The 26,891-nt window shown below is 40.5% G+C and overlaps 1 protein-coding gene across 4 annotated transcripts in view; it reads left to right on the top strand.

The window, feature by feature from the left end:
* Window positions 1–26,891, top strand: part of PLXNB2 (plexin B2) — a 522,361-nt gene that overhangs the window by 404,223 nt on the left and 91,247 nt on the right. For all 4 annotated transcript variants that reach the window (XM_070755420.1, XM_070755418.1, XM_070755419.1 and 1 more), the window contains 3 exons: window positions 6,820–6,980; window positions 8,076–8,224; window positions 8,844–8,952. In XM_070755420.1, coding sequence (XP_070611521.1) covers window positions 6,820–6,980; window positions 8,076–8,224; window positions 8,844–8,952 — 419 coding nt within the window. The remainder of the gene's footprint in view (window positions 1–6,819; window positions 6,981–8,075; window positions 8,225–8,843; window positions 8,953–26,891) is intronic.

Raw genomic sequence — 26,891 nt, 5'->3', positions numbered from 1 at the left:
CACTTAACAACTGTCCCCATGGTCACGTGATCAAAATTCAGACATTTGGCAAGTGACTCATATTTATGACAGTGTTACCATGTTACTAACTTAACCACTTCAGTGATTCCCTTAACACTGTAGCAAGAAATGTCGTAAAATGGAGCAAAATTAAACTTAGAACAGAAACTTTGGGCTCAAATGTGATTGGAAATTGAGGACTATCTGTAATTATTGTTGTATATCAAGAGGAGATTGAAGCCATTGTTAAACGTTCTCATACCATTTGCAAATAGGGTGAGAATTTTTTTAAAAAAATATCTAATAGTTTCTGCAGTTTTATGGAAAAATCGTCTAATTCCTTCCAAGTTCTGATTTATCACATCTGAGTCTAGACTAGCCCCAAGTTGCTATTAAACTAATTCTTTGTATAAAAAGAGCACATTTTCTTTTCTCATTTCAGACATTCCACTCTATAGACAGTAAATCAAGATTTTTGTTTCTTAGTGATACTATTACCACTGCTTTTTAAAACTTTAGATCAGTATGCATGAGGATATTTTTGATTACAATCTAGAAGTGTTTTTCTGGAAGCATAAATCTAGCCAGTATATTTCATGGCTGGGCAGGAGGGTCGAATTCAATGAGTAATTAAACTTGACAGAATCAAACCATAACCTTCTAAAGCCATTTTAGTAATCCTTTTGCTGGAGTTCAATGTCACGTGTATCTGGTATGTCTATATTCCTAATAAATCTTACAATCTCTAGCTATAATTACTGTTCTGTCTGGGTGCCCCCAGACTTCAACACCAACTGAAAAAAGCAGCCAGACACGCTGGTAAAAGCAAAGGCACTTTATAGTTGGAAAAATAAACACAGAGAAAAACCTCTTCTTCCCAACAGACAGGCTATGAGGCTTCACAGCAGAGTCATGACGGCCAGACAATACAGCAGACTTCTTGCTGGCACACACACCACTGTAGAGAATAAGACCCACGTCTTTCCCCCCAAGGTTTCAGCCTTCAGGGCCACAAGCCAGAGTCAGAAACGCCAAAGATCACAGCCAGGTCCCAGGACTCCCAAAGATAATACTGCACAATACAGGAAGGGTGGGTCTGCCTTTTCAGCCTTTCTGGGGAGAACCACACCCAAACCCAGCTGTTGCCTATTTAGGGCTGGAAATACCTGGCTAATTGTCCCCTTCGTTGTGCTGCTCTTCTCTGCCTGAGATCGATGATGGCTTGTGCATTTTCATCCAAGGACTCCAGGCTGCTTGCTGGGGAGAGCTCCACCCCGGGGGACTCAGGCTGTTCTCCCTCTCCCTCGGCCTGATATTCCTCCTCCCCGTCTGCCTGGGCCTCCTCCTCCTCCTCCTGTTCCTCATCCTCCCCCTCTGAGAATGGAGCCGGCAGAGGTTCAGCCGTTCCCTGAGGAGCCTCAGACGGAATCACAACAATTACGATCAATAGTAATACTTTTTAATGATTGTAACAATTTCTAGATAAATATATTCTTTTTTAAACACATTAATACCCAAACAGACTACATCTTATTATTTGTCAAGATCAATAATCATTGATGGAATGTATCCACCTTTAAAAAAAATCATTGTGTATGTTTTACTAAGTGTTCCTAGGAAAAATAGATAAAATATCTTGCAGGTATAGGCTGCATGATATCCAGCAGCAAAATAGATGAATTTCAGTAATGCATTTCTTTTTTTCCTTCCCCCCCCCCCCAAAATTAAAACTGGGGATTGGAGCAGGGATTAAGTCTATCCTTAATCTCCCCTAACTCGGAAAATGGCATTAAATCAATGGCTATTTTGGGTTATTTAGGAGAATGCTAGCGATTGAACTGGTTTACTTCACAGTTTTTAAACTAAAAAAATAGAATACAAAATGGAACACAAAAAAATCACCACACAATCAATGCCACCCATAATTTAGTAACAGTAATATTAGAGTTGGAAGGATTTCTGTATATGTTCCTGCTTTATCTTTTAAAAAAAATCAATTGGAAATAACAGATTTCCATCTGAAATAGTTTGTCAAGCTTAGAGAAAGTATAAAAGGAAATGAGAAACAAAGTAAGAAAGTTTTTTTCATCATTACAGTCTGTTTTCATATGTATGTATATATTATTACTAAACTTAACAGTTGAATGTAATTACATCATTAAATTGGTTATTTATCTTTATTATGCATATTTCTATATTGCCCAATTCTCAAGATGAATACTTACTCAGTAGAGAAGCAATTATTGCATTTCCAACTGTAAATTGGAAATGCAATTTCAATCTCCTATTTTAACTAAAGGAAGTAACATTGGTATCTAGTACTTTTTTTATATAGCCGCTGGAGACTTTGAACAATGTTAAATTCAATATAGCCCTTTTATCCTTTGTCCTATTTTATCAATGGTCTCCCAGCTAGAATCTAAAAACGATGGATGAGGGCTAGAATCTAATGTCAGGCTTGCTGCTGATACATTTAATGAGCTGATCAGTAACAAAACTTATTAACATTTTGAGCTCTGCATCTGTATTATACATAGCTGTGAGGACATTCGGTATATTACAAGTCTAATTTGGAGATGGTTTGAAGGCTGGCTTTTGCAGACACAGGAGTCATTCTCATTTCTGCATACATAGATGAAATATATTTTGAATCGCTTGGTTAGATATGGAGGGCTTGCAGATAGATTTCTGAAATACAGATTTTTGAAACGGAGTTCTATCAGCCTCTGACATGACTCCCATCAATCTTCCCTTCAAATCATTATATGTACATATCCAATCCAGAAGCTGAAATCAAAACCCCACAAAATGATTTCCATTAAAAGCATATGCCTTCTATCAGAAGTCCATATAGAATAGAATAGAATTTTATTGGACAAGTGTGATTGGACACTGAAGGAATTTGTCTTGGTGCATATGCTCTCAACGTACATAAAATAAAAAGATACATATTTATACATATCTATCTTAGGAATTCAGAATCAAACCTAAGACATTACAGAGATTGTTTCTTTGTCAAATCTGACTATTAATCATACAACTAACTTGTATACCCTCAAAACGTCGCTACAGAGCACTGCACACCAAGACAACTAGACACAAGAACAGTTTTTTCCCGAACGCCATCACTCTACTAAACAAATAATTCCCTCAATACTGTCAGACTTTCTACTAAATCTGCACTTCTATTCTACTAGTTTTTCTCATCATTCCTTTCACCCATTTCCTCCCATGTTGACTATATGACTGTAACTTGTTGCTTATATCCTAAGATTTTTATTAATATTGCTTCATCATTGCTTATTTGACCCCTATGACAATCATTAAGTGTTGTACCACATGATTCTTGACAAATGTATATTTTATTTTATGTACGCTGAGAGCATATGCACCAAGACCAATTCCTTGTGTGTCCAATCACACTTGGCCAATAAAAATTCTATTCTGTTCTATCTATTCTAGAAAAATTCTATTCTATCTATTCTATTTTAAAGACACACTGGATTCTGTTCTTATAAATTAATGAACCAGTGATAGGGAGCATAGTTCTCAAAACTGACTCAGGAAGAAAAATCAGGTCTCTGGTAGTACTTTTTGTTGTGATTCAGCCTGAGGCTCCTCAGGGACCGGCTGCGTCTCTGCTGGATCCAGGCCCGGAGGAGGAGGACAGTGAACAGGAGGGGGAGGACCAGGCAGACGGGGGAGAGGAAAGTCAGGAAGAGGATGAGGGGGAGCAGCCTGAGAGCCCCGGAGGGGGGGCTCTCCCCAGCCAGTAGCCTGGCCTCATTGGATGAGGAAGCACAGGCTATAATTGACATGAGACAGCGACGTGCAGCTCAGAGACGGACCAATTAGAAAGGTATTGGCATCACTGAATTGGCAACAGCTGGGTTTGGGAGTGGTTCTCCTCAGCAGGGTTTAAAAGGCAGGCCAGCCCTTTCAGCCATGTGGAGTGTTATCAACTGGAAGTTCTGTGACCCTGCTTTGCTTCTCGGCGTCTCTGATCTTGGCTTGTGGCCTAGAAGACTGGAAGACTTGGGGGAGGCGTATGTTTGTTATCTCCAGCATTGTTTTTGACAGCAAGAATCCTGTTTTACTTCATGGCCTTCGTGAAACAGCTTTGAAGTTTCAGCGTGTTCCTGTTTGTCAGGACATTTTCTGTTACCTGTGTTTGCTTTGAATTCTATAAACTGCCTTTGCTTTTTAACAGTGTGTCTGGCTTCTCTTTTTGGGTTGGTGTTTGCTTCTGGAGGGACCCAGACAGAACACTTTTGCATATAAACAAATGTTATGAAAAGGGATAAAGTTTAATAAAACTTTCTGAAAGCTTGTGCTTTTTAAGAAAATTTGCTAGTTTGAAAAGGAACTACCAAACCAAAATCTTGATTATAGTTGTGTTCCCCCAGATATCTAGGAATAAGGTACTGAAAAACAATGTCCTTAATTGATGTCAAGAAAACTAGAATGATGATGTATCCGTGAAACCCACCACAAGTTGAGCTTAAATTAAAAACTTCCTTTTAATGCAGGAAATAATCTACAACTCTCTAATAGGCAAGGGAACACCCATAAAGATAAGGGTAATATTTTGAATCTGAATATGTAGGTGAATATAAATTCAAAATACATAATGATAATGCAAAGGTGTACTTTGACGGATGAAAGATTCTTTCATCCTCAGTGAGACTTTAGGCTAGTCACAGCCCAATTTACCTATTACTTGGAGTTGGGGTGCAATGGATCAGGGAATACAACATATTCCTTGTTGAGCTGAGAAGCCAGATATAAATTTAATTTAAAAAAAAGAGCAACCTAGGAGAAATAAGAAATTTGATAATGATAATCAGTGGTATATTTCAGTTTGATGGTTATTGATGAACAATGTTTGAACACACTGGTATTATTTCTTGTCCTTCCTTTCCTGGACTAGCTTTCCACTTCAATCCTTACAGCTGTGAATGCTTTAAATGAGATTTGAAAGCATTAAAAAGCTTGAGCAAAGCTCCTCATTTTTAAACAGATGTGTCCTTTTTTAAAAAAAAAAGACTTTGAACATATGTCAGCTCATTAAAGTTTTGTTGTTTTTGTGTCTCTGTAGTTTCCTTTGCAAGATTTTTTGGAAGTGGTTTGCCGTTTACCTCCTTTCTTATTATATTAGTGTGTTTTTTTAATACCACTGATTGAAACAGCTAGTGGTTGTTGTTTTTTCAGGTGTATCCAAAAGCCTGGAAAAAAACATGCAGCTCTTTTTACGATAGTATGCATTCACTATGTGGAAAAACCTCTTCCAAATTATTTTCAAATATGCCCAACACTCATATAACCATTTAACATGCTATCCTAACTCTGCCCTGATATTAGAGAGCAATGGACTTATTTTATGTCTGGAATTTATTTATTATTTGGTGATTAGATTTTTATCCACTCTTATTACTTTATGAGTAACTTTATAAAGGAACATACCTAATAATCTTCCTCCCTCCTATTTTTCCCACAACAATATTGTATTATTGCAAGATTGTTTCCTTCTGTAAATTCAGCTCCAGTTAACTTATCCATCCACAAACTCAAAACCTAAGGGGTCTATAGCCTTAAGAGAGACTCTGCCTTTCTCCATGATTCATGATCATGATAACCAAAAGTGGCAGGGCATTTTTTTATCGAGATTTCAGTGCTCTGCAGTACTCCCCTACCCATGGTCTCTGACCTTATCTGTCAACCTCAAAGTTTGCTAGAAAACTATTTGGATTCCCTTGACTTTAAATTGAAGCGTAAAATGTTGGAGATATAGATTGAGCTATGTTGGTATCTCAAAATACAGAGTAAAAGTTGCCTTACACTTTGAATCCTAACTGTAGGTATATCTCAGCATACTCTTTAAAGTAATTTTGGAAGGTTTAATTTTGTTGTCTGGGGTTTTGCTAAAAATATATATTGTATTAATTAAATAGCAGTGTCTGTGTTCATAATAGGAAGACTCTATAGAATGGAATGTCATTACAAACCAAATTAAAGAAAATATATTTTACTTGAGGTCAAATCTGAATCAAAACCATTTTAATTATAGAGTTTGGAATTTATGTTTATCCCATTCCTTAGTGTTTTATTACATCTTTGTTATCATTTACTTTCCAATTTCTTGTTCAGAATCTATATTTTTTAATTGCTTCGTATATTTATTCCTTATTTACTCTGAACAACTAGTTTCTAGTCCTCTTGTTCCAGCTTCTCTCATTCACTGTACTGTTTTTTTGCATTGGGTGCTTCTTGACAAAGCTTGCTTTTTCTTCTCGTCCTCATCTCTTCTGACCTGCCGTTGTCACAAATTGTCTGATGGAACCTGGGCTTTACTTCTGTATGGTCTAGCTTTAACATCCCGCAGCTACTAAACTAAGAACTGATAAACATAAAAGTGACACAGCCATCTCCATTGACCAGTCTATAATGTGTCAATCTGACCCAAAAAAAGTTTTTAAGCAAATGATCAGTAGATCACTGAATGGCAGGAATCAACTAAAGAGGAAAATAATAGCAACAAATTTTCTATTGTCCCCTCCTACTGGCCCCCAACCTTAGCAACTTTAAGCCTGGCAATGGAATTCTGGGTGTGAAATCCACCAAGCTTAAAGTTGCCAAGGTTGGAGACCCCTAAATCTTAAAAAAAGAAAATTTAAAAAGACCATTGGAGCAGCATTTTATTTCACCTCATTGTTTTGCTTTGCCTCTTATCCTGAACCATGCTTCCATTACCATTTGTTTCTGTGGCTCTGAACTGTGGACTAGAAATTAATACTAAGCAGATGCAAATTACTTTTGCAGTGACTTTATATAGCTGTTCTTATGGTCGGGATGACTGCAGCTTATGTCTCGCGGCTGATCCACAGTACCAGTGTGTCTGGTGTGGAGCCAGGGATGGTTGTGTTTTCACAAAACGTTGCTTATCTTCTACAACTACCTGCCCTCCTCCAGTCATTACTCAGGTAAATGAACTTCACATAGTTTCATGATATTGTTCTGATTATTACACCATCAATTTGCAGTGCAGTGCAGTGCTGGGAGCAGTTAGTAAAGTAGGCCATGTCCCATAATAAATAATATCCGTATTTTCCCCAACATCATCTGTATTTTCTTACCCTTAAAATGCAAAGTGATAAATGAGACGTTTGGGCATAGGTTTTAGGAAGGGGAACAGTTCATAAAAGATCTTCTGCAGTGCCATGGTAGATGGACAAATCCTATTGTTTTCAGAAGCTACTGATTTGCAGATTCCATCATTCCTCAACATTGCTGTTTTGGTTTGAAGTGAATAAAAGTTGCCTGTCAGTAGTGATGGGTGAACCGAACCCACACAATTCGGGTCCGTACCGAATTTTGCGGTGTTCGGTATGCCAAACACGAACCCGAAAATTTTTCAAACTCTGGGCAAAGTTCGGGGTCATGTTCGGCGTTTGGAGCTTTGATGTCACCGTCAGGTTGCTAAGGATGCCAAGGTGATCACTTCCTGGATTCCATGGAATCCAGGAAGTGATCACCTTGGCGTCCTTAGCAACCTGCCGGTGATGTCAAAGCTCTGCCCCCGGAATCTCTTCGTGGGAGGGATTCCCCGTTCGGCTTCGAGTTCGGTTCGGTTTCGACCGAATTTTGCATAAAGTTTGGCCAAACTTGCCGAACCCGCACCCTTGGGTTCACCCATCACTACCTGTCAGTGAGATGGGTAGCATATAAATTTAATAAATAAATAAAAACAAGTAAGCAACATCTAGAAGATAAAATGTGAAGGCATCTAAATAACTACTAGGATTTTCTGATATAGAAGGTATCATATGGCTTACAAAGATTAATCAAAATATGTGAACAGTGTCAAAGATAATGGCTTTAGAAAAACAACAACATATAATGTCTTTGATATCCAAGTACCCTGGATCTATTTCTGGTTTTCCTGTCAGTTTAGAAACCTACTGTTTTAAGCTAATTCAACTGCTACCATGGCATTTCATATATGTTTGTTAGCTGCCTAATTATTATATTGTTTTATATAATATAGGTGGCAATTATAATGTTTCCTTTACATTTAGATTGAACCAAAGAATGGACCTGTAAGTGGTGGGATTTTATTAACAATAAGAGGATCTAACCTGGGTGTAAAGGCTGAAGATGTCAAACAAATAATAGTAGCTGACACTGAATGTCAGTTTAGAAAAGAATTCTACTCTGTTTCTACGAAGTAAGTAATTTCTGACAACTTTGACAAAAGTGACTATTCAAGAAATAAAAATAAAATCTACATATGAATGACTACATAAATGTGAAATAAAGTAATTTTAATTATAACAAATATAATGCAGAATTTAACATATACAATAACTCTTAATATAAAGAAGTTGAACATTATCTAAGATTAAAACATTATCTAAAACTAAAACCCCATTAAAAAGTTATTGAAAAAGGACAGTCACAATCATATACATGCACACCATTCATAGAGTGGGCCATCAAAGATGTAAATATATTTTTAGAATAACTTTAATTATTTTTTTGCTTAAAATAATAATGTTTAAAATATAATTAAAATATTATACAATAACAGCCATCTGTCTTTATAATCTTGGGGCTACAATCCAAATTGTTTTATATTTACTTCATCAGCTCATATTGTCAGTGATATCATTGAAAAAAGATTTCTGCACTTTTACAAAAGTTGAAAGTTTTCTCTTGTTCAAATAAATGATATAACTAATTGCTTGTTTATCATAATGGACCTGGGTTAATGAGATCCCATAAACATATATTTTTTACATTTCTTGGTTTTATGCTTACATGTTTTTTTGTGTTTTTATAAACAGAATTGTATGTGAAGTTGGGCATGGATCAAGACAAAAAACAGGTCAAATTCAAGTTAATATAAATGAACAATATGGTACGTCCACAAATGAAGTGCAATTTACATATCAGGTGAGTGTATATACAGGGTATGTATTCTGTGTATGTGTACGTATGTGTGCACGGAAAATCTTATTTCTTTTTTATTTACTGGATATTTGATATGTTATTGGGGAATTTATTTATTGATTCATTGATTTGATTTGATTTGTATGCCGCCCCTCTCCGAAGACTCGGGCCGGCTAACAACAATAAAAAAGACAATGTAAACAAATCTAATATTAAAAATAATCTAAAAAACCCCAATTTAAAGAACCAATCTAACTGGTCGCTGGGATTCGTGCGGCAGAAGGCAGTCCTAGAATATTCTGGTCCGATGCCATGAAGGGCTTTGTAGGTCATAACCAACACTTTGAATTGTGACCATAAACCGATCGGCAATCAATGCAGACTGCGGAGTGTTGGAGTAACATGGGCATGTTTAGAAAAGCCCATGATAGCTCTCGCAGCTGCATTCTGCACAATCTGAAGTTTCCGAACACTTTTCAAAGGTAGCCCCATGTAGAGAGCGTTACAGTAGTCGAGCCTTGAGGTGATGAGGGCATGAATGACTGTGAGCAGTGAGTCCCGGTCCAGGTAGGGCCACAACTGGTGCACCAGGCGAGCCTGGGCAAACGCCCCCCTCGCCACAGCTGAAAGATGGTTCTCCAATGTAAGCTGTGGATCGAGGAGGACGCCCAAGTTGCGGACCCTCTCTGAGGGGGTCAATAATCCCCCCCACGGTTATGGACGGACAGATGGAATTGTCCTTGGGAGGCAGAACCCACAGCCACTCCGTCTTATCCGGGTTGAGTTTGAGTCTGTTGACACCCATCCAGACCCCAACAGCCTCCAGACACCGGCACATCACTTCCACTGCTTCACTTCACTCCAGACACCGGCACATCATCTCCAAAATAAATGAATAAGCCTACTGATACCATACTGAGAAAACCTATAGCATTTGTAGTGAAAAGGGGGAAGATAGATAGTTCATTCCATACATGTAGGAATCCCTTATGCATCTGGAATCTTTTCTTGGAAAGACTCTTCTGGAATCAATGTAGAAATGCAAGATATTATTTTGCTATAATTCCACTTTATGTATGCCCAAAGAATTGTCATGTTCGGAAACCTGTTAATTTGTAGGTAAAATAGAACTATAATGAAAATGAGCGTGCCTTGTGATTTTCAGATAATGCAGAGAACAAAATTTTCTTTCAGAAAATACCAGGTTAGATCTAATCCCATGTTATGTTGAAAAGAAATGTAATATGTATATTTTTGTCAGCAGATAGGCCTACTGAAAACATTCAAATTGCAGATTCCATCTTGTCTTCCTCTCTTTTTTTAAGGTGAAATGTTTTTTGCCAGAGAAGGAATAGCAGTCAGTGAGAGGGTCAAGGAGAGAGAATTATTGATCCTGCTTGCAGTAATTTAAGCAGAGGTAGATATGTTGAAGAACTGAAATTATGATCTACTCCTAAGAAAAGATTCAGCTCAGAAACAGGGTTATGTTTTAGTAAATATGTTATATCTGCCTGACGACCGGCAGCAGGGAAAGCCGCGGGGATTGGCGCCTTCTCCAAGGTGCTGATTGGCCGCGTTTACTAAGTAACAATGCAGGCGGGAGATTATGCTGTTCTGTATTGGTTGGCTCCTCAGCCTGTCTGCTGTATAAATGTTATGCTGTTTACTGAAACCTTTCATGTGTGTATCTGCCTGCTCTGGCACGAGTTCTTATAATAAACGGCCTGAATTATACGTGAGTTCCAGTTATTACATTTGGCGACGAGGATTCCTACTATTGTGGGTAACTATACTTACCACAATGTCTACCCACATATCTTTTCCCCCCTTTGATCCACAAGGGGAGACCTGGGACTCATACGTGGCCAGGTTTGACTGTTTTCTAATTGCAAATGGATTTTCAGAGATTTCCGGTGACCGTAAAAGGGCTTATTTCCTCGGATTTTGCGGCACGGAAATGTTCGAGACTGCTCGAGCCTTGTTTGCCCCGGTTTCCATAAACAATGTGCCCTGGGACGAGTTTCTTAAAACTCTTCAAGATCATTATGCCCCGGCTCCCTCCCGTTGTGCTCGACGATATAAGTTCTATCAAAGGAATCAAGGTGAGGGGGAATCGATAAATGACTATGTAGCTGCTTTACGCAGGGCGGCTCGTTATTGTGAGTTTTTGGATTTGAATGATTACCTCCTTGATAGACTGGTATTTGGCATAAGAGATGGTCGCCTCAAGCGGCGTTTATTGGCCATCCAGGATTTATCATTTCACACAGCTTTGTCAGAGGCCAGGGCATTTGAATTGTCCACGCAATCTGTGGCAGCCATGGACTCCTCAGTCAATGTCACCGTGCCAAGTAGCCCTTCCCCAGACAAGCCAGGGGTGCCTGCAGAAGCAGACGGGGCAGCGGCGCCTACTGAGGAGGAAGTTTGTCGGTTGACTGCGAGTCGTGGACGGGAGCAGCCTGCCACCCGGCCCCGGGCCCCCACTGTCTCCTTGCCGTGGGTGCGGAGGGGGGCATCTCAGAGTAAATTGCTCTTTCCGTGGCGCTTCTTGCTGGCGCTGTGGTGCAAAAGGGCATATCGCTAAGGTTTGCAGGTCCCGTAGATCTCCTCCGCCGGCTCAAAGGGAGCAAAAAGACTATTCTAACTCAGGCTCTCGGTGGCAGCGACGGTCCTCGTATTCTCGCCGGGAAGACTGCAATGCTATTTTTACTTCTCCGCGTTCGGCTACAGCGTACGTGCGGAAGACGTCCTCCTCGGTGGACAAGATTTCTGTGTGTGTGCGCCTGGGCCACACTGTTTGCCCGATGCAAGTCGACACTGGATCCGCCCGGTCCCTGGTGTCCTGGTCGACGGCAAAACGATGTTTTCCCGCGCTACGGAAGTCTCAACTTCGCCCGTGTCAGCTCAACCTCAAGGACTATCAGGGAACTCTCATTCCTCTTGTGGGGGAGGGTACCTTTACTGTTCAATTTAAGGCTTTTTCAGGCAAATTACCTTTAATTATTGTGAATGGGCCATTTGCCAATTTGTTGGGTTTGGACTGGTTTACTGCTTTGGGGTTATCAGTTACGGGAGTGAATGCTGTAAGGGAGGAGACGGGTTTTGACAGGTGGGCCAAGGAATTTCCCTCGGTGTTCGATTCCAGCCTGGGCTGTTACAAGGGCTCATTGATTTCTTTTAGCTTAGACCCAAATGTCCCAGCTGTCCGACTTAAACCCCGCCGTGTACCCATTCCTCTGAGGCCCAAAGTGGACGAAGAATTGGATAGATTAATTAGCCAAGGGGTTTTAGAACCTATTGACCAGGCAAAATGGGAAACCCCAGTAGTTATTGCGGTCAAGGGGGATGGGGGAATTCGCTTGTGTGGCGATTATAAATGTTCTATCAACCGGGCGCTTGCACATCATTCCTACCCCCTGCCAGTGGTGCAGCAGCTGCTCCACTCACTAGGAAAGGGCAGGTTATTCGCGAGGCTGGATTTAACGCAAGCGTACCAGCAGTTACCTGTAGACCCCCAAACTGCTGAGGCGCAATCGATAATTACTCACCGGGGGGTGTTTAAGTGCAACCGACTTCAATTTGGGGTGTCTATTGCCCCTGGAATTTTCCAGGGGCTCATGGAGAGGTTGCTCTACGGAATTGGGGGAACTGTCCCCTATTTCGATGATGTATTGGTTTCTGGGGGGACGGTGGAGGAATTGGAAATGAGAACGAGACAGGTACTGTCTAAGTTTAGAGACGCTGGACTCAAGTTAAAGGCAAAAAAGTGTGTTTATGGGGTCCCGAGTGTGGAATTTTTAGGTTTCACAGTAGATGCTGAGGGAATCCACCCCACAGGGGATAAGACGAGGGCAATTAAGGAGGCGCCGAGGCCACAGTCAAAACAAGAGCTGCAAGCATTTTTAGGTTTATTAAATTTTTATGCCGTATTTTTGCCTCACAAGGCATCGGTTGCTGAGCCGCTCCATAGGCTGCTGGATAAGGAAGCTGTTTGGCATTGGGGGCGGCGGGAAGAGTCCGCATTTTTGGCGGTAAAAGAAATTCTGACTTCCAACAGTGTACTTGCCCAGTACTCCCCAACGTTGCCTTTAATTCTTACATGCGACGCTTCACAGTTCGGCGTGGGGGCGGTGCTGAGCCATAAGTTGCCAGATGGGAAGGAGGCTCCATTGGCATTCTTCTCCCGCACTCTAGCTAAGGCAGAACGGAATTATGGGCATATCGATAAGGAGGCTTTGGCTCTGATCGCGGGGGTGCGGAAATTCCACAACTATCTGTATGGCCGGCACTTTGAGCTCGTCACGGACCATCAGCCTTTGTTAGGGTTACTAGCTGGGAACAGGCAGAGTCCGATTGTGCTGTCTCCGCGCATGTCGCGCTGGATAATATTTTTAGCCAATTATTGTTATACGTTGACTTACCGGCCGGGCCGTCACATTGCTCACGCGGATGCCTTGAGTAGATGTCCCCTTACGGAGCTCCTGTCAGATCCTGCTCCAGCCAGCACGGTTTTGGCCATTGGGGATGAGCCTGTTTTATTGGCAGCTCCGGAGGTAGCCAGGGAGACGGGGAAAGATTTAGTTTTGTCCAGGGTTAAGCAGTGGATTCTCCGAGGCTGGCCTGCCTCTTCTCCTGGGGAAGAATTTGCCCTATATTTCCGTAGCAAGATAGAGCTGTCAGTGGAAAGGGGTTGTGTGCTCCGGGGGAGTAGAGTAGTAATTCCCCCCAAGCAACGTGCACATGTACTGTCTGTGTTACACAAAGGACATCCCGGCATTGTCCGTATGAAAGGGCTAGCTAGGGACTATGTTTGGTGGCCTGGCATGGATAAGGAGATAGAACAGCGGGTGTCAGCTTGCCAGGTGTGCCAAGAGAGTAGGTCTCTTCCTCCCCGAGCGGAAGCGTTGAGTTGGGAGCCACCTGCGGGGCCATGGGCAAGGCTACATATTGATCTGGCCGGTCCTTTTATGGGCGAGAATTTTTTAATAGTCGTGGATGCCCACTCTAAGTGGCTGGAGGTGGCCCGCTTGAGGTCTACTCAGTCTATGGCTATTGTGACAGTTTTGGAAACGTTGTTCGCGTCTCATGGGTTCCCTGACATACTTGTCTCGGATAATGGCCCTCAATTCACTTCTGTGGCTTTTGAGTCGTTTTTAGCTGCTGTGGGCATCAGACATGCCCTGGCATCGCCTTGGCATCCCGCCGGAAATGGGCAGGCGGAACGCATGGTGCGCTCTGCCAAGGATGCCCTCAAACAGATGCCACATGGGTCATGGCACCAGAGAGTCACGGAGTTGCTAATGGCTCAGCACTCCACGCCATGTGTGGCAACGGGTAAGACTCCGGCCGAATTGTTAATGGGCAGGAAGCTGAGGATTACCCTGGACAGGTTACATCCCTTATATGCCCCTGCTGCACAGTGGCCAGAACCAGCGGGAAGGAGAATAGAGGTAGGTGACAGGGTGTATGTGCGGGCATATGCAGGGGGGCAGAACTGGAAGCGGGCAACTATAAGTAGAGCATTGGGGCCTCGTTCCTTTGAAACAATATTAAGGGATGGCAGGGTTTGGAAAAGGCACTTAGACCAAATCAGGGTGGACCGGGCAAGAGATCAGGAAGTCACTGAGAGCGGGGAAGGGTTGCTGGAAAGAGAGGTGTTTCCATTACCACCCCAAGCCAGGGAACTAGGAAGTCCCGCCCCAGACATCTGTTCAGGAGTGGCTTCTCCACACAGGGAGTTAAGGGAAAGATTGACAGAGTTGGTGGCCAAGCCGGAGTGTCAGGAAGGACTCAGACGCTCCAGCAGGATTTCAAAAAGACCCGCCTATCTGAAGGATTACGTTTGCTCCAACCAAGAAGAAAGGAGTGTTATATCTGCCTGACGACCGGCAGCAGGGAAAGCCGCGGGGATTGGCGCCTTCTCCAAGGTGCTGATTGGCCGCGTTTACTAAGTAACAATGCAGGCGGGAGATTATGCTGTTCTGTATTGGTTGGCTCCTCAGCCTGTCTGCTGTATAAATGTTATGCTGTTTACTGAAACCTTTCATGTGTGTATCTGCCTGCTCTGGCACGAGTTCTTATAATAAACGGCCTGAATTATACGTGAGTTCCAGTTATTACAAAATAGTTCATGATTCCTTCTTGAACCAATAACTTTAACATCAAACATTAATGTATAACATTGGAGAACAATTTGTAAAACAATTTCTGTTGAGTTTGATTTTTGAGCTTTTTTATAGTTCATTAGAAATGCTGGTTTCAAAGCTGTAGTTAGTTTTCTTCTACTACATCAAGTTTTTTCTCTGCGCCTTATATATATATAATATAATTAATTAGGCAACATGAGCATCAAATTGCATTTTTTACATAGACATCTTACTAATTTCCTGGAAAATCTTGGTGCAGTCAATGGTGAGAAGGGTGAGCGATTCCACCAAGATTTGAAGGTCATGGAGGCACAGTATTAAGGTAGATGGGATGTATATATGATGGCAGACTATTGTTGGAGCATCAAGCGAAAATGTCCACAGATTAAACACTCCAGAAAAAGCTATAAGCGAAAATTTTTACTTTAATATGTATAATTACCATTCGATTAAAAAAAACAACCATTTGTATGAACACAATTTAACTTGCAGTAACTATTATAGCCTTTGTATGAATAAAATTATTATTTATAAACAGTATATTTGATAGGTTTTTACTTTACTTTCCTTTATATGCACAATTTGTATGACTTTTGAGGATATCCTGTAGCTTAAAAAGTTGATGTGATAGACAAAAACTGTGGTTATTTTTTGATCCAGAGACCAAAAGTTAGTTGAAAATAAGTCACAGATTTAAGACAACAAAATTGCTGTAATTATTGTGAGTGAGCCTAGATCAATTTTGATAATGTTAGATGAGAAAGGCCCATCTAGGTACACTGGGCCCATGGCCTTGCCAGCCGATGCAGAGGGTGTAGAGAGATAGACAGAGGTGTTAATGTAGACTGTTTCCGAGTTGGAAGAGGAAGAAGGAGATATTAGAGGCAATGACCCCCTGCTGAATCCTAGTTTTTGAAGACTTCAGAGTAGACAGGAGAAATTGTACAGAAAAAGGAAGTAATCTGTACTGTGTAACGCTAGAGTTGCTGATTCGTCACAAGGGGTATAAAATAGTGGGGGTCTGGGTAAATGTTTGTGGAGTTGCAACTTTTCAATAATGGAGGTTGATTTCTGGAGTAATTATTCAGAGGCTTCACTTTGGAATGCCATGCCACAGAAATTTAATGAGCTGCTTTGGGATGAGATGATGACATGTTTACTTGGAGAAAAATGATGTAAATAAAGTTAGTTTAAAGAAATGGAGAGCATTTCCAGTTTAATTACACTCGGCACAGAGCAATAATTTTTGAAGAATAACTAAAGAATTAAAAAACAAAGTGTTTTTCAAGAGATTCTTATTTAAGAAAAATTTTTCATAAATAAAGTATTAAAGAAAAGTTAGCATTATGTCACCACAAATTATATAGAATTATATAATAATTTTAATTATATACAACCAAAGGACAGACTGATCTGAAACCATAGAATGGAAAAATAAGACCAATGTGTCATAATCCACTTAGAAAAATGTGCAATAATTAAATACTGCATAAACTAAAAAATAAATATAAACTAAATAGTAGTCCAATGCGGTAGCTATTGCTGCATTTTCACTGCAACCAGACTGTATTCAATTATTCTTGTTATCTCTTGATTAATATTTCATTAAAGAGCATTATATAAAACTCATCTGTTCTCTTTAAAAATCATTGGAAGACAGATACCAATAAATTTCACAAGTATAAAAATTGTAGTAAAGAAATACATGCTGTACAGTAAAAAAAACTCTATAGAATTATAGAATTAGCCTGGTATATATGTTCAGATAGTTTTTATTAAATGTACTCTATTTAAAAAGGGTAATGGTAAGGCATAATGCCTGGCTGAAAATGAAAACTTTCCTTAAACCAAAATAAATTAATGTGCTTAGATAGTTTACAGGTTTCAATGTAATCCTAGTAATGAGTATTCTAAAACACTGTAAGAAACCAATTTCAGGTTGATGTTCTATGTCCCCCAGCTGTTGATAAATAATACTTTAGCCTGATCAGAGCCAGCAGAAAGAGATAAAAATTATCTTTAGTTAATATAATAGAAATTATTTGGTCTTCTGATGATGTAGCCCATAGTGGAATTGTCATCTGCTAGACAATTCTGGGAGGCAGTGGTAATGAAATAATAATACTTTTTACCAGTACGGCAGTTCTACCGGTATCTTCCAAGCCCTATATTCAATTGCAGACATCTCTTGTCAGCCCCACTAGGTAGGCCAGACCATGAAATCAATTCTGTAACATAACACTACTTTTATTGAGATTAGCTATAATAACAGAACCTTGCATGTTTGGTTATAATGTACTTCCTCTTCCTTCTTGTGGTTCAGTGGATTGGAAAGTTTAAGTGATCTGCCCATATTGGACTTTAAATATGTTTTGCCCCTTATTCTCTTGGCAACAGAGTTTGCATATTTCTATTAAGGACATCTCCCTTACTCTATGTTGCCTCAATCTCGAAAGCTGAAAGAATGGACTGAGAAACTTAATTTGAATGACCTCTAAGAGATTTTTGTTGAAAGAACAGCACAACTTCCACTCAATATAAAAATATGAATCAGGATTTCGGCCTCAAACTCCGTTCTCTTGGAGGGTGGGGAAAAGAACCGCTTGATCGCCATCAATGATTTAGATTCTTCCCTAATATATTTTGTAGTGACTTCCGTGGAACTGTAAAGTAGAATCTCATTCCAAGGTATTTAAAGATCTTGTTCTATACTATGTCCACCCAGATCCTTTGGTAACGTTTCAGCTTTTAGGCAAAAACCTATATTTTACTTTAAACATTTAGAGAAGTGATGGTGAACCTATGGCACAGGTGCCACAGGTGGCACACGGAGCCATATCCGCTGGCACGCGAACCATTGCCCTGGCTCAGCTTCAACCTGCATGTGTGTGCTGGCCAGCTGATTTTTGACTCGCACAGAGGCTCTGGAAGGATGTTTTTGGCTTCCAGAGATCATCCAGGTGATGGGGGAGGGCGTTTTTACCCTCTCCCGGCTCCAGGGAAGCCTTTGGAGCCTGGGGAGGGCGAAACATGAGCCTACTGAGCCCACCATAAGTTGGGATACAGGTCATTTCTGGCCTCCAGAGGGCCTCTGGGAGGTGGGGGAAGCTGTTTTTGCCCTCCCCAGGCATTGAATTATGGGTGTGGGCACTTGTGCATGCGCGATAGCACTCGTCCACACTCTTTCAGCACCTGAGCGAAAAAAGTTCGCCATCACTGATTTACAGGCGATTCAACTCCTAATTACTTCCACAATAGTGTCAGAAAGAAAAGAATTCATATATGAATTATTCACCATTGACTAATATACGTATATCTGGGAAGGGAGGAAGAAAACAAAAGAACCATCAACCTATCCCAAAGATAGGATAATAGTCATCTCTTCATTATTGGATTTATGATAAATTTATATGAATTGTAGGTGCATAATAGTTGTTAATGCTCTTCTGAGTCCAAAGTATTGGATATATTTTCTTCATTGTTCATGCAAGCAGGGTATAGGTGTTCTGCATCCAGCAGTTTTAGAAAATATAGTTCTGAGTATTGTAACATTCCTGACATCATTCATTTGTTTCTTTATGTTCTAAGACATGCATTTAAAAGAGGATGATATATCAATACCAATATACCAAATATATTAAAACAATATAACATTAAAAAAATAAAAGAAAACTTATACGGGAAAGCCTGAAGCAATTAACTGAGTAGGGAAACTGCCAGGTTATTTATGCAAGCCATCATAATTATTAAAAATTTAGCAACCCTATTGGAAATAGCTGAAGTTTGATTGCCAAGGAGAAAAATGACAATCTCCTGCTCAGAGGAGCAATTAAGATTTTTTTACAATTGGTGTTACGATTCTGTCCTCCATTTATTGTATAGAGGGCATTCTAGCAGTATTTATAAAATCTATTCGACTTCCAACATATAACAGGTGGGATTTTTGTAAGGGATACTGAAATTTGCCAGTTGGGGCCAAGATAAGGAGCCTCCTTCGTGAAATATGTGAAATGTTTAAAAAGAGATGGGAATGGAGTAAGGGAAGGTGATTACTGAGTTGTAATGGAAATGGGAAACTCTACAGGTGAAACTCAAAAAATTAGAATATTGTACAAACGTTCATTTATTTCAGTAACGTAACTTAAAAGGTGAAACTTAATATATGAGAGATACTCATAACATGCAGGGCAAGATAGTTCAAGCCATGATTTGTCATAATTGTGATGATTGTGGGTTACAGCTCATGAAAACCCCAAATCCCCCATTTCAGAATATTAGAATATTACATGTGATCAATTAAAAAAAAGCATTGTACATAGAACAATGACAGACCTCTGAAAAGTATAAGTATACATATGTACTCAGTACACTGATACCTCATCTTACAAACGTCTCGTCATACAGACTTTTCAAGATACAAACCCGGGGTTTAAGATTTTTTTGCCTCTTCTTACAAACTATTTTCACTTTACAAACCCACCGCCGTCGCTGGGATGCCCCGCCTCCAGCCTTCCGTTGCCAGCGCAGCACCCGTTTTTGCACTGCTGGGATTCCCATGAGACTCCTCTCCATGGGAAACCCCCACCTCAGGACTTCTGTGTTTTTGTGATGCTGCAGGGGAATCCCAGCAGGGGAATCCCAGCAGCACAAAAACGGGTGCTTTGATGGCAACGGAAGTCCGGAGGTGGTGTTTCCCAGTGAGGGGAGCCTCAGTGAAATTGCAGCATCGCAAAAACACAGAGGCCTGGAGGTGGGGTTTCGAGGACTTCGGTGTTTTTGCGATGCTGCGATTTCACTGATGCTCCCTTCGCTGGGAAACCCCACCTCTGGACTTCCGTTGCCAGCGAAGCACTTGTTTTTGCCATGCTGGGATTCCCCTGCTGTGATTTCCCTGCAGCATCGCAAAAACATGGAAGTCCAGAGGTGGGGTTTCCCATGGAGGGGAGCCACAGGGGAATTCCCAGCAGTGCAAAACTGGGCGCTTCGGCTGGCAAAAGGGGTGAATTTTGGGCTTGCATGCATTAATCGCTTTTCCATTGATTCCTATGGGAAACATTGTTTTGTCTTACAAATTTTTCACCTTAAGAACCTTGCCCCGAAACCAATTAAGTTTGTAAGACAAGGTATCACTGTATTTCATTTGGACAACCTTTTGCAGCAATTACTGCCTCACTGCAGCATGGCACTGCTGAGGTGTTATGGAAGACCAAGATGGTACAATAGCGGCCTTCAGCTCTTTTGCATTGTTCGGTCTCATGTCTCTCATCTTTCTCTTGGTGATGCCCCATAGATTCTCTATGGGGTTCAGGTCAGGCGAGGTTGCTGGCGAATCAAGGAGAGTAATCCCACAGTCATTGAAGTAGGTTTTCGTGCTTTTGGCAGTGTGGGCATGTGACACGTCCAGCTGGAAAATTTAAGTCACCATCCCCATAAAGCTCGTATGTGGATGGAAGCACGGAGTCTCGAAAATCTCCCAGTAGATGGCTGTGTTGACCTGGGCTTAATGAAGCACAGTAGACCAACACCAGCAGATGATATGGCTCCCCAAATCAACACAGACTGTGGAAACTTTACACTGGACCTCAAGCATCTTGCAGTGTGCCTCTCCGTTCTTCCTTCATACTTTGGGTCCTTGATTTCCAAATGAGATGCAAAAGTTTCCACACTTTGTGTTGGGATTTTTCTTTTTGTTGTTCTTATTTTTAATGTAAGCCAGCCAGAATAATTGTGGGATCAAGTTGCTCTAAATCTCCTGAAAAAAATAAATGTTGATTTATGTTCAAGGAAGCCCTATATAAAGGAGACTGAATTCTCTAGATGTACAGCAATAGTTGTACTGGTGATAGAACACAAAGATATAGTTGAGCAGCAAATTCCCCATTTGAAATCCTTCATATTCCAATTCAGTTATTCTATCCAGCCATTTCTCCCAATTCTGGTTCAGATAGCTAAAATAAATTTTGCCTATTATACTCAAAAGGCTATTAGGTTAGATGAATCCCCTTGTTTATTTACTTTAATTTATTTGTTTTGTCAAGTACATATTGGTGGTATGCAAAGATATAATAATATTCATATACATGATACAGTACTAGTAAAAAAGAAATATTAGGACAGGGGACGGAAGGCACGCTGGTACACTTATGCACGCCCCTTACTGATCTCTTAGGAATCGGGAGAGGTCAACAGTAGATAGTCTAAGGGTAAAATTTTGGGGGTTAGGTGATGATACTACAGAGTCTGGTAGTGAGTTCCATGCATCAACTACTCGGTTACTAAAGTCATATTTTCTGCAGTCAAGTTTCGAGCAGTTTACATTTAAGTTTGTATCTGTTGTGTGCTCATGTGTTGTTGTGGTTGAAGCTGAAGTAATCGTTGGCAGGAAGGATGTTGTAGCAGATGATTTAATGGGCTATGCTTAGATCGTGTTTAAGGTGACGTAGTTCTAAGCTTTCTAAACCTAGGATTGTAAATCTAGTTGCGTAGGGTATTCTGTTGCGAGTGGAGGAGTGGAGGGCTCTTCTGGTAAAGTATCTCTGGACATTTTCTAAAGTGTTTATGTCCGAAATGTGGTGTAGGTTCCAGACAAATGAGCTATATTCAAGGATTGTTCTTACTGTCTTATGAATCAACATAGCAATCCTGTAATCCTTGGGGATATTTACTGTTTGGAAGTAATAAAGAAGAAAGAAGAAGTGCCCAGGTGAGAGAAATCATATTAAGAAATTTTGGTGAGATACAGTTGTACCTGAGACTTAAGAAATCTGAAAGGGAGACCAGCAGACAGGAATCTTAACATGGTGAACAAGGTGATGTAACCATGAAGGTAGTCAGTGAATCATAAGGCCTTCGTTTCAAAAGATAGTTTGAAATTGCTTTGAAATGAATAGGGTAGATTCCTATAATACATGGATAAGTAATCTAGTGCCCACCAAGCATTTTAGGTTTCAGTTCCATTAACTTCAGCTAATATAATCGGAAGTAATAAAAGCTGTAATTGAAAATATCTAGAAGGAACCAGTTTGCTTATCCCTGCTGTAATGCCTGTAGATTCTTGCTGAGTAGCCTGCTGAAGTATGGATTCTTCTTTTCCTTTTTGTTTTCCTTTTCCCCCTCCTCCTCCTCCTCCCCTCTCTTTTTTTTTACCATTTTGGGTGTCAAGGGAGATACAAAGTTCTGTTTCTTGCTCTTCTATGAACCTCAACATCATTATTTGATGCTGTTTTAGTGTGTCGTTGATGAAGTATACATTGACTTCTATTATTAACACATCAAGAATTGCATTGTCTTTTTTAAAAAGTTTAAAGTTAAATTCAAGAAATATGTATTTATTTTGTCCAATACACAATGAGGGTTTTAGTGGGTATATATCTATATACACATAGTAAAATACATGATGAAGGTTATAGAGGAGATACTCATAGTAAAATATATCTAAGAAAGAATAGAAAAGAAGATATAGGAATAGAATATATCAATGAGAGAATAGAAGAAGAGATATAGGAATAGAAGAAAGGTATAGGAGATATAGGAGAGCAATAGGACAGGGGACGGAAGGCACTCTAGTGCACTTGTACTCGCCCCTTACTGACATCTTAGGAATCTGGATAGGTCAACTGTAGATAATCTAAGGGTAAAGTGTTGGGGGTTTGGGGATGACACTATGGAGTCCGGTAATGAGTTCCACGCTTCGACAACTCGGTTACTGAAGTCATATTTTTTACAGTCAAGTTTGGAGCGGTTAATATTAAGTTTAAATCTGTTGTGTGCTCTTGTGTTGTTGTGGTTGAAGCTGAAGTAATCGCCGACAGGCAGGATGTTGAAGCATATGATCTTGTGGGCAATACTTAGATCATGTTTAAGGCGTCTTAGTTCTAAACTTTCTAGGCCCAGGATTGAAAGTCTAGTCTCGTAGGGTATCCTATTTCGAGTGGAGTGAAGGGCTCTTCTGGTGAAGTATCTTTGGACATTTTCAAGGGTGTTAATGTCTGAGATGCGATATTGGTTCCAAACAGATGAGCTGTATTCGAGGATGGGTCTGGCAAAAGTTTTGTAAACTCTGGTAAGTAGTGTGAGATTGCCAGAGCAGAAGCTACGTAGGATTAGGTTTACAACTCTTGAAGCCTTCTTGGCTATATTGTTGCAGTGGGCTTTGGCACTTAAATCTTTTGTTATTAGTTTGCCAAGGTCTTTAACCGAGTGGGGATTATCTGTGATAATTTGATTATTCACTTCGTATTTGGAATTCAGATTCTTCTTCCCAATGTGTAGGACAGAGCATTTGCTAGTTGAGATTTGGAGTTGCCATGTGTTAGACCACTCAGAAACAGCCTCAAGGTCTTTTTGGAGAGTAGTTGTGTTATCGGTGGTGTTGAAGAGTTTTACATCGTCGGCGAAGAGGACACAGTTGCTTGTGATGTAATTGCAAAGGTCATTGATGTAGAGAATGAAGAGCATTGGTATTGTTACAGAGAATAAAAGTTAACTTATTCTGTGAAATGTTTTTTTGCTGCTAGTGCAAACTCAGCTTTTCTATTGAAAAACCACGGAGAGGGAATATTAGTCACAAGAAGAAGGAAGTCTAATAAATATAGACTATTAAAACAGAATTAGAAAAAAAATATGTATAGTTGTGCTGCCATTCTCTATAGGAACAATAAGTTGCCCTTGGATCCTTGTTGTGACATTTGAGTTCTCATGAACATTTTTATGCTTTCATTTTAAAACTCATCAATCCAAGGCTATGTATAAAAGTTCAGTAACAAAAATTTTAATATAGTCTATTTAAGTGCATTAACCACCTTGGGCTTTCTTCCAAGCAGCTGAGATTGACATCAATGAGTCTATTTTTATTTTGCTTTTCATTTTCATAAAATTTAGTTAAGGCAGATCAGAATGAAATATTCTGAGTGCAAAAACTGCTTGTGCATTTATATGGATTTAAAATCATATCTGTTTGATCACAGCCAAGACTCAAAGCCAAGACCTAATAGCACTTTGGACAGCAGTGTAATAGGATATGGTGAATGAAAAATTCCACAATATCCCATTTTATTTTATTTTTTTAAGAAAAGGACTGAAATGATTGGCTTGGTAAGTTGCTTGTAGAATTAATAATAAGCAGACATCTCCTGATCTGTGGCATGAACTTTGACTGTTTTGTATTGCATTTCATTTGTGAAATTTGTAGGCAGTCTCAATCTTGAATAGCAGCTGATGTTCAAACCAAGTAAGCTGGTCTGGTTGTATTGTTTTAATAGCTTTTCTCCCTGAAATAGCCTGTGGCTGCTATTTGTGGGTAATTTATCCTACAAAAGATTTATTCTTTTTCATTTAGAGGTCAGCTTTGATCTTAAATAGCTTGTTGCCATCTAGCCTTTTTTGCTACTGGAATAAAATTGTTCCCTGAAATACCATCTTTAAAAAAACAAACAAAAAAGAACTTCTAATTTAGAAACAATAGGTGAAGGACACTGTTGTTTGAATTTTGGAGGGAAACCAGTAAATTATTTTCCATTTTTGAAACAGTTAATAATATTTAAAATGTAATGACTCCGTTATTTCAATAATTCACAAATCTGTCCTTTAACAATCTCAGCAATTATGATCACCAGTCTTACTTATCCAGTTTGATTTATTTCTCCAAATTACCTATGTTGCCTATTTATTTTCCAATTTAATTTTAGCCTGAATTCAAAGTATTTCAAAGTAAAGTAAACCCCAGCATCTTTGACTTCTGCCGTGTCATTAGCTGTGTCACTATACCTCATTGAAATTCTGGGGTAATTCATTTCAGTAGGTCAAGTATGGGTAACTATGGCTCCTTTATAACCTATAGACCGCAACATGCAGAATTCCTGAACTAACCATGCTCAAGAATTCTGAGAGTTTAAATCTACGGGTCATAAAGTGGTCAGAGTTGCCTGGCCTTGCTCTAGGTTCCTTGATATTAGGAAATAAAAAGAAAAGGAAGTATGGAAGAAGGTGGAGAGGAGATGATTGATTTGAGGGACAATTTGTGATTTTTAAAAAGGCTTGAGGGTAAGGATGGGTGAAGGATATAGGTGATGTTGTGGTTGGCTCTGGGCCAGCTCCTGCTCCGAGGACTGTGGGGGTTGGTGTGGGAGAATCCTCACATTATCAGAGGCCGGTTTTAATGCCAACAGCATCAGACAGTAAAGCTTCTGTGCCAGGGGAAGATTCTGGGAGTGAAGCAGGATCGGATGAGGAGGTAATTATAGGCAGTCCATTAGCTAATTACCCCATTAGTGAACCATCATCATGGTTAGATTTGGAAGAGGTATTCATAGATGCTCGCATATGCAGGTTTATGACAAGGAAGGAACAACTGCGCAAGTATTATAGAAAATAAGGGAGAACAGCTGTGGCTGGGGCAATTAAGCTAATGGGGCTGCTGATAAATTGCCAGCGTTGTTGCCTCTCGGCGTGGGAGATTATCCGTTTTGTGAGAGAGAGACTTGTAGTTTGTTTCAGGATTTACAAAGACGTTTGTGAACTGCTTCAGGATTTTTCAAGGACTTTGTGGAACAATTCACAGTTAAGTACAGCATGAGGACTCTTGAAGGAGGGTGTCTGTGACGTCTTCACAGCTGCCTTTTATCTGCTTTGCTTTTGTTTTATGTTTTTCACAACATTCAAGGCTTGTGGGTTGTGGGAGAGCACTTAGGCTGATTAAAAGTGTGTTTGGACAATATTTTCCTTTTGATAAACCAACTTTGTTTACTTTACAACCGTCTGTGTTTGAATTTCTACTGTGGACTTAATTGGGGGCTCGTAATGTGAAGCCCGGCATAACAGGTGATATACAGTGGTACCTCAAGATACGAACCCCTCGTCTTACGAACAACTCGAGATACGAACCCCGGGTTCAGAAAAAATTTGCCTCTTCTTAGGAACTTTTTTCATGTTACGAACGCCAAACCCAGCCACCCAGCCCGGCTGTCACCTTTTAAAACAGCCGAGCAGCTCCCCAGCAGTCTCCGAAAGCGGTTTGCTCTCCATGTGTCCTCAACCTTTCACGGAGGGTTTTCCACCTCTCCTCTTCCCAGTTTGCTCTCCATGTGTCCTCAACCTTTCACGGAGGGTTTTCCACCTCTCCTCTTCCCAGTTTGCTCTCCATGTGTCCTCAACCTTTCACGGAGGGTTTTCCACCTCTCCTCTTCCCAGTTTGCTCTCCATGTGTCCCAAACCTTTCACGGAGGGTTTTCCACCTCTCCTCTTCCCAGTTTGCTCTCCATGTGTCCCCAACCTTTCACGGAGGGTTTTCCACCTCTCCTCTTCCCAGTTTGCTCTCCATGTGTCCCCAACCTTTCACGGAGGGTTTTCCACCTCTCCTCTTCCCAGTTTGCTCTCCATGTGTCCCAAACCTTTCACGGAGGGTTTTCCACCTCTCCTCTTCCCAGTTTGCTCTCCATGTGTCCCAAACCTTTCACGGAGGGTTTTCCACCTCTCCTCTTCCCAGTTTGCTCTCCATGTGTCCCCAACCTTTCACGGAGGGTTTTCCACCTCTCCTCTTCCCAGTTTGCTCTCCATGTGTCCTCAACCTTTCACGGAGGGTTTTCCACCTCTCCTCTTCCCAGTTTGCTCTCCATGTGTCCCCAACCTTTCACGGAGGGTTTTCCACCTCTCCTCTTCCCAGTTTGCTCTCCATGTGTCCTCAACCTTTCACGGAGGGTTTTCCACCTCTCCTCTTCCCAGTTAGCTCTCCATGTGTCCCCAACCTTTCACGGAGGGTTTTCCACCTCTCCTCTTCCCAGTTTGCTCTCCATGTGTCCC

This window comes from Erythrolamprus reginae, chromosome 6 (genome assembly GCF_031021105.1).
Source record: "Erythrolamprus reginae isolate rEryReg1 chromosome 6, rEryReg1.hap1, whole genome shotgun sequence".
In the NCBI taxonomy this organism is placed as follows: Eukaryota; Metazoa; Chordata; class Lepidosauria; order Squamata; family Dipsadidae; genus Erythrolamprus; species Erythrolamprus reginae.
Note: the sequence above shows the minus strand (reverse complement) of the source record. Positions and strands in the feature narration are given on the sequence as shown.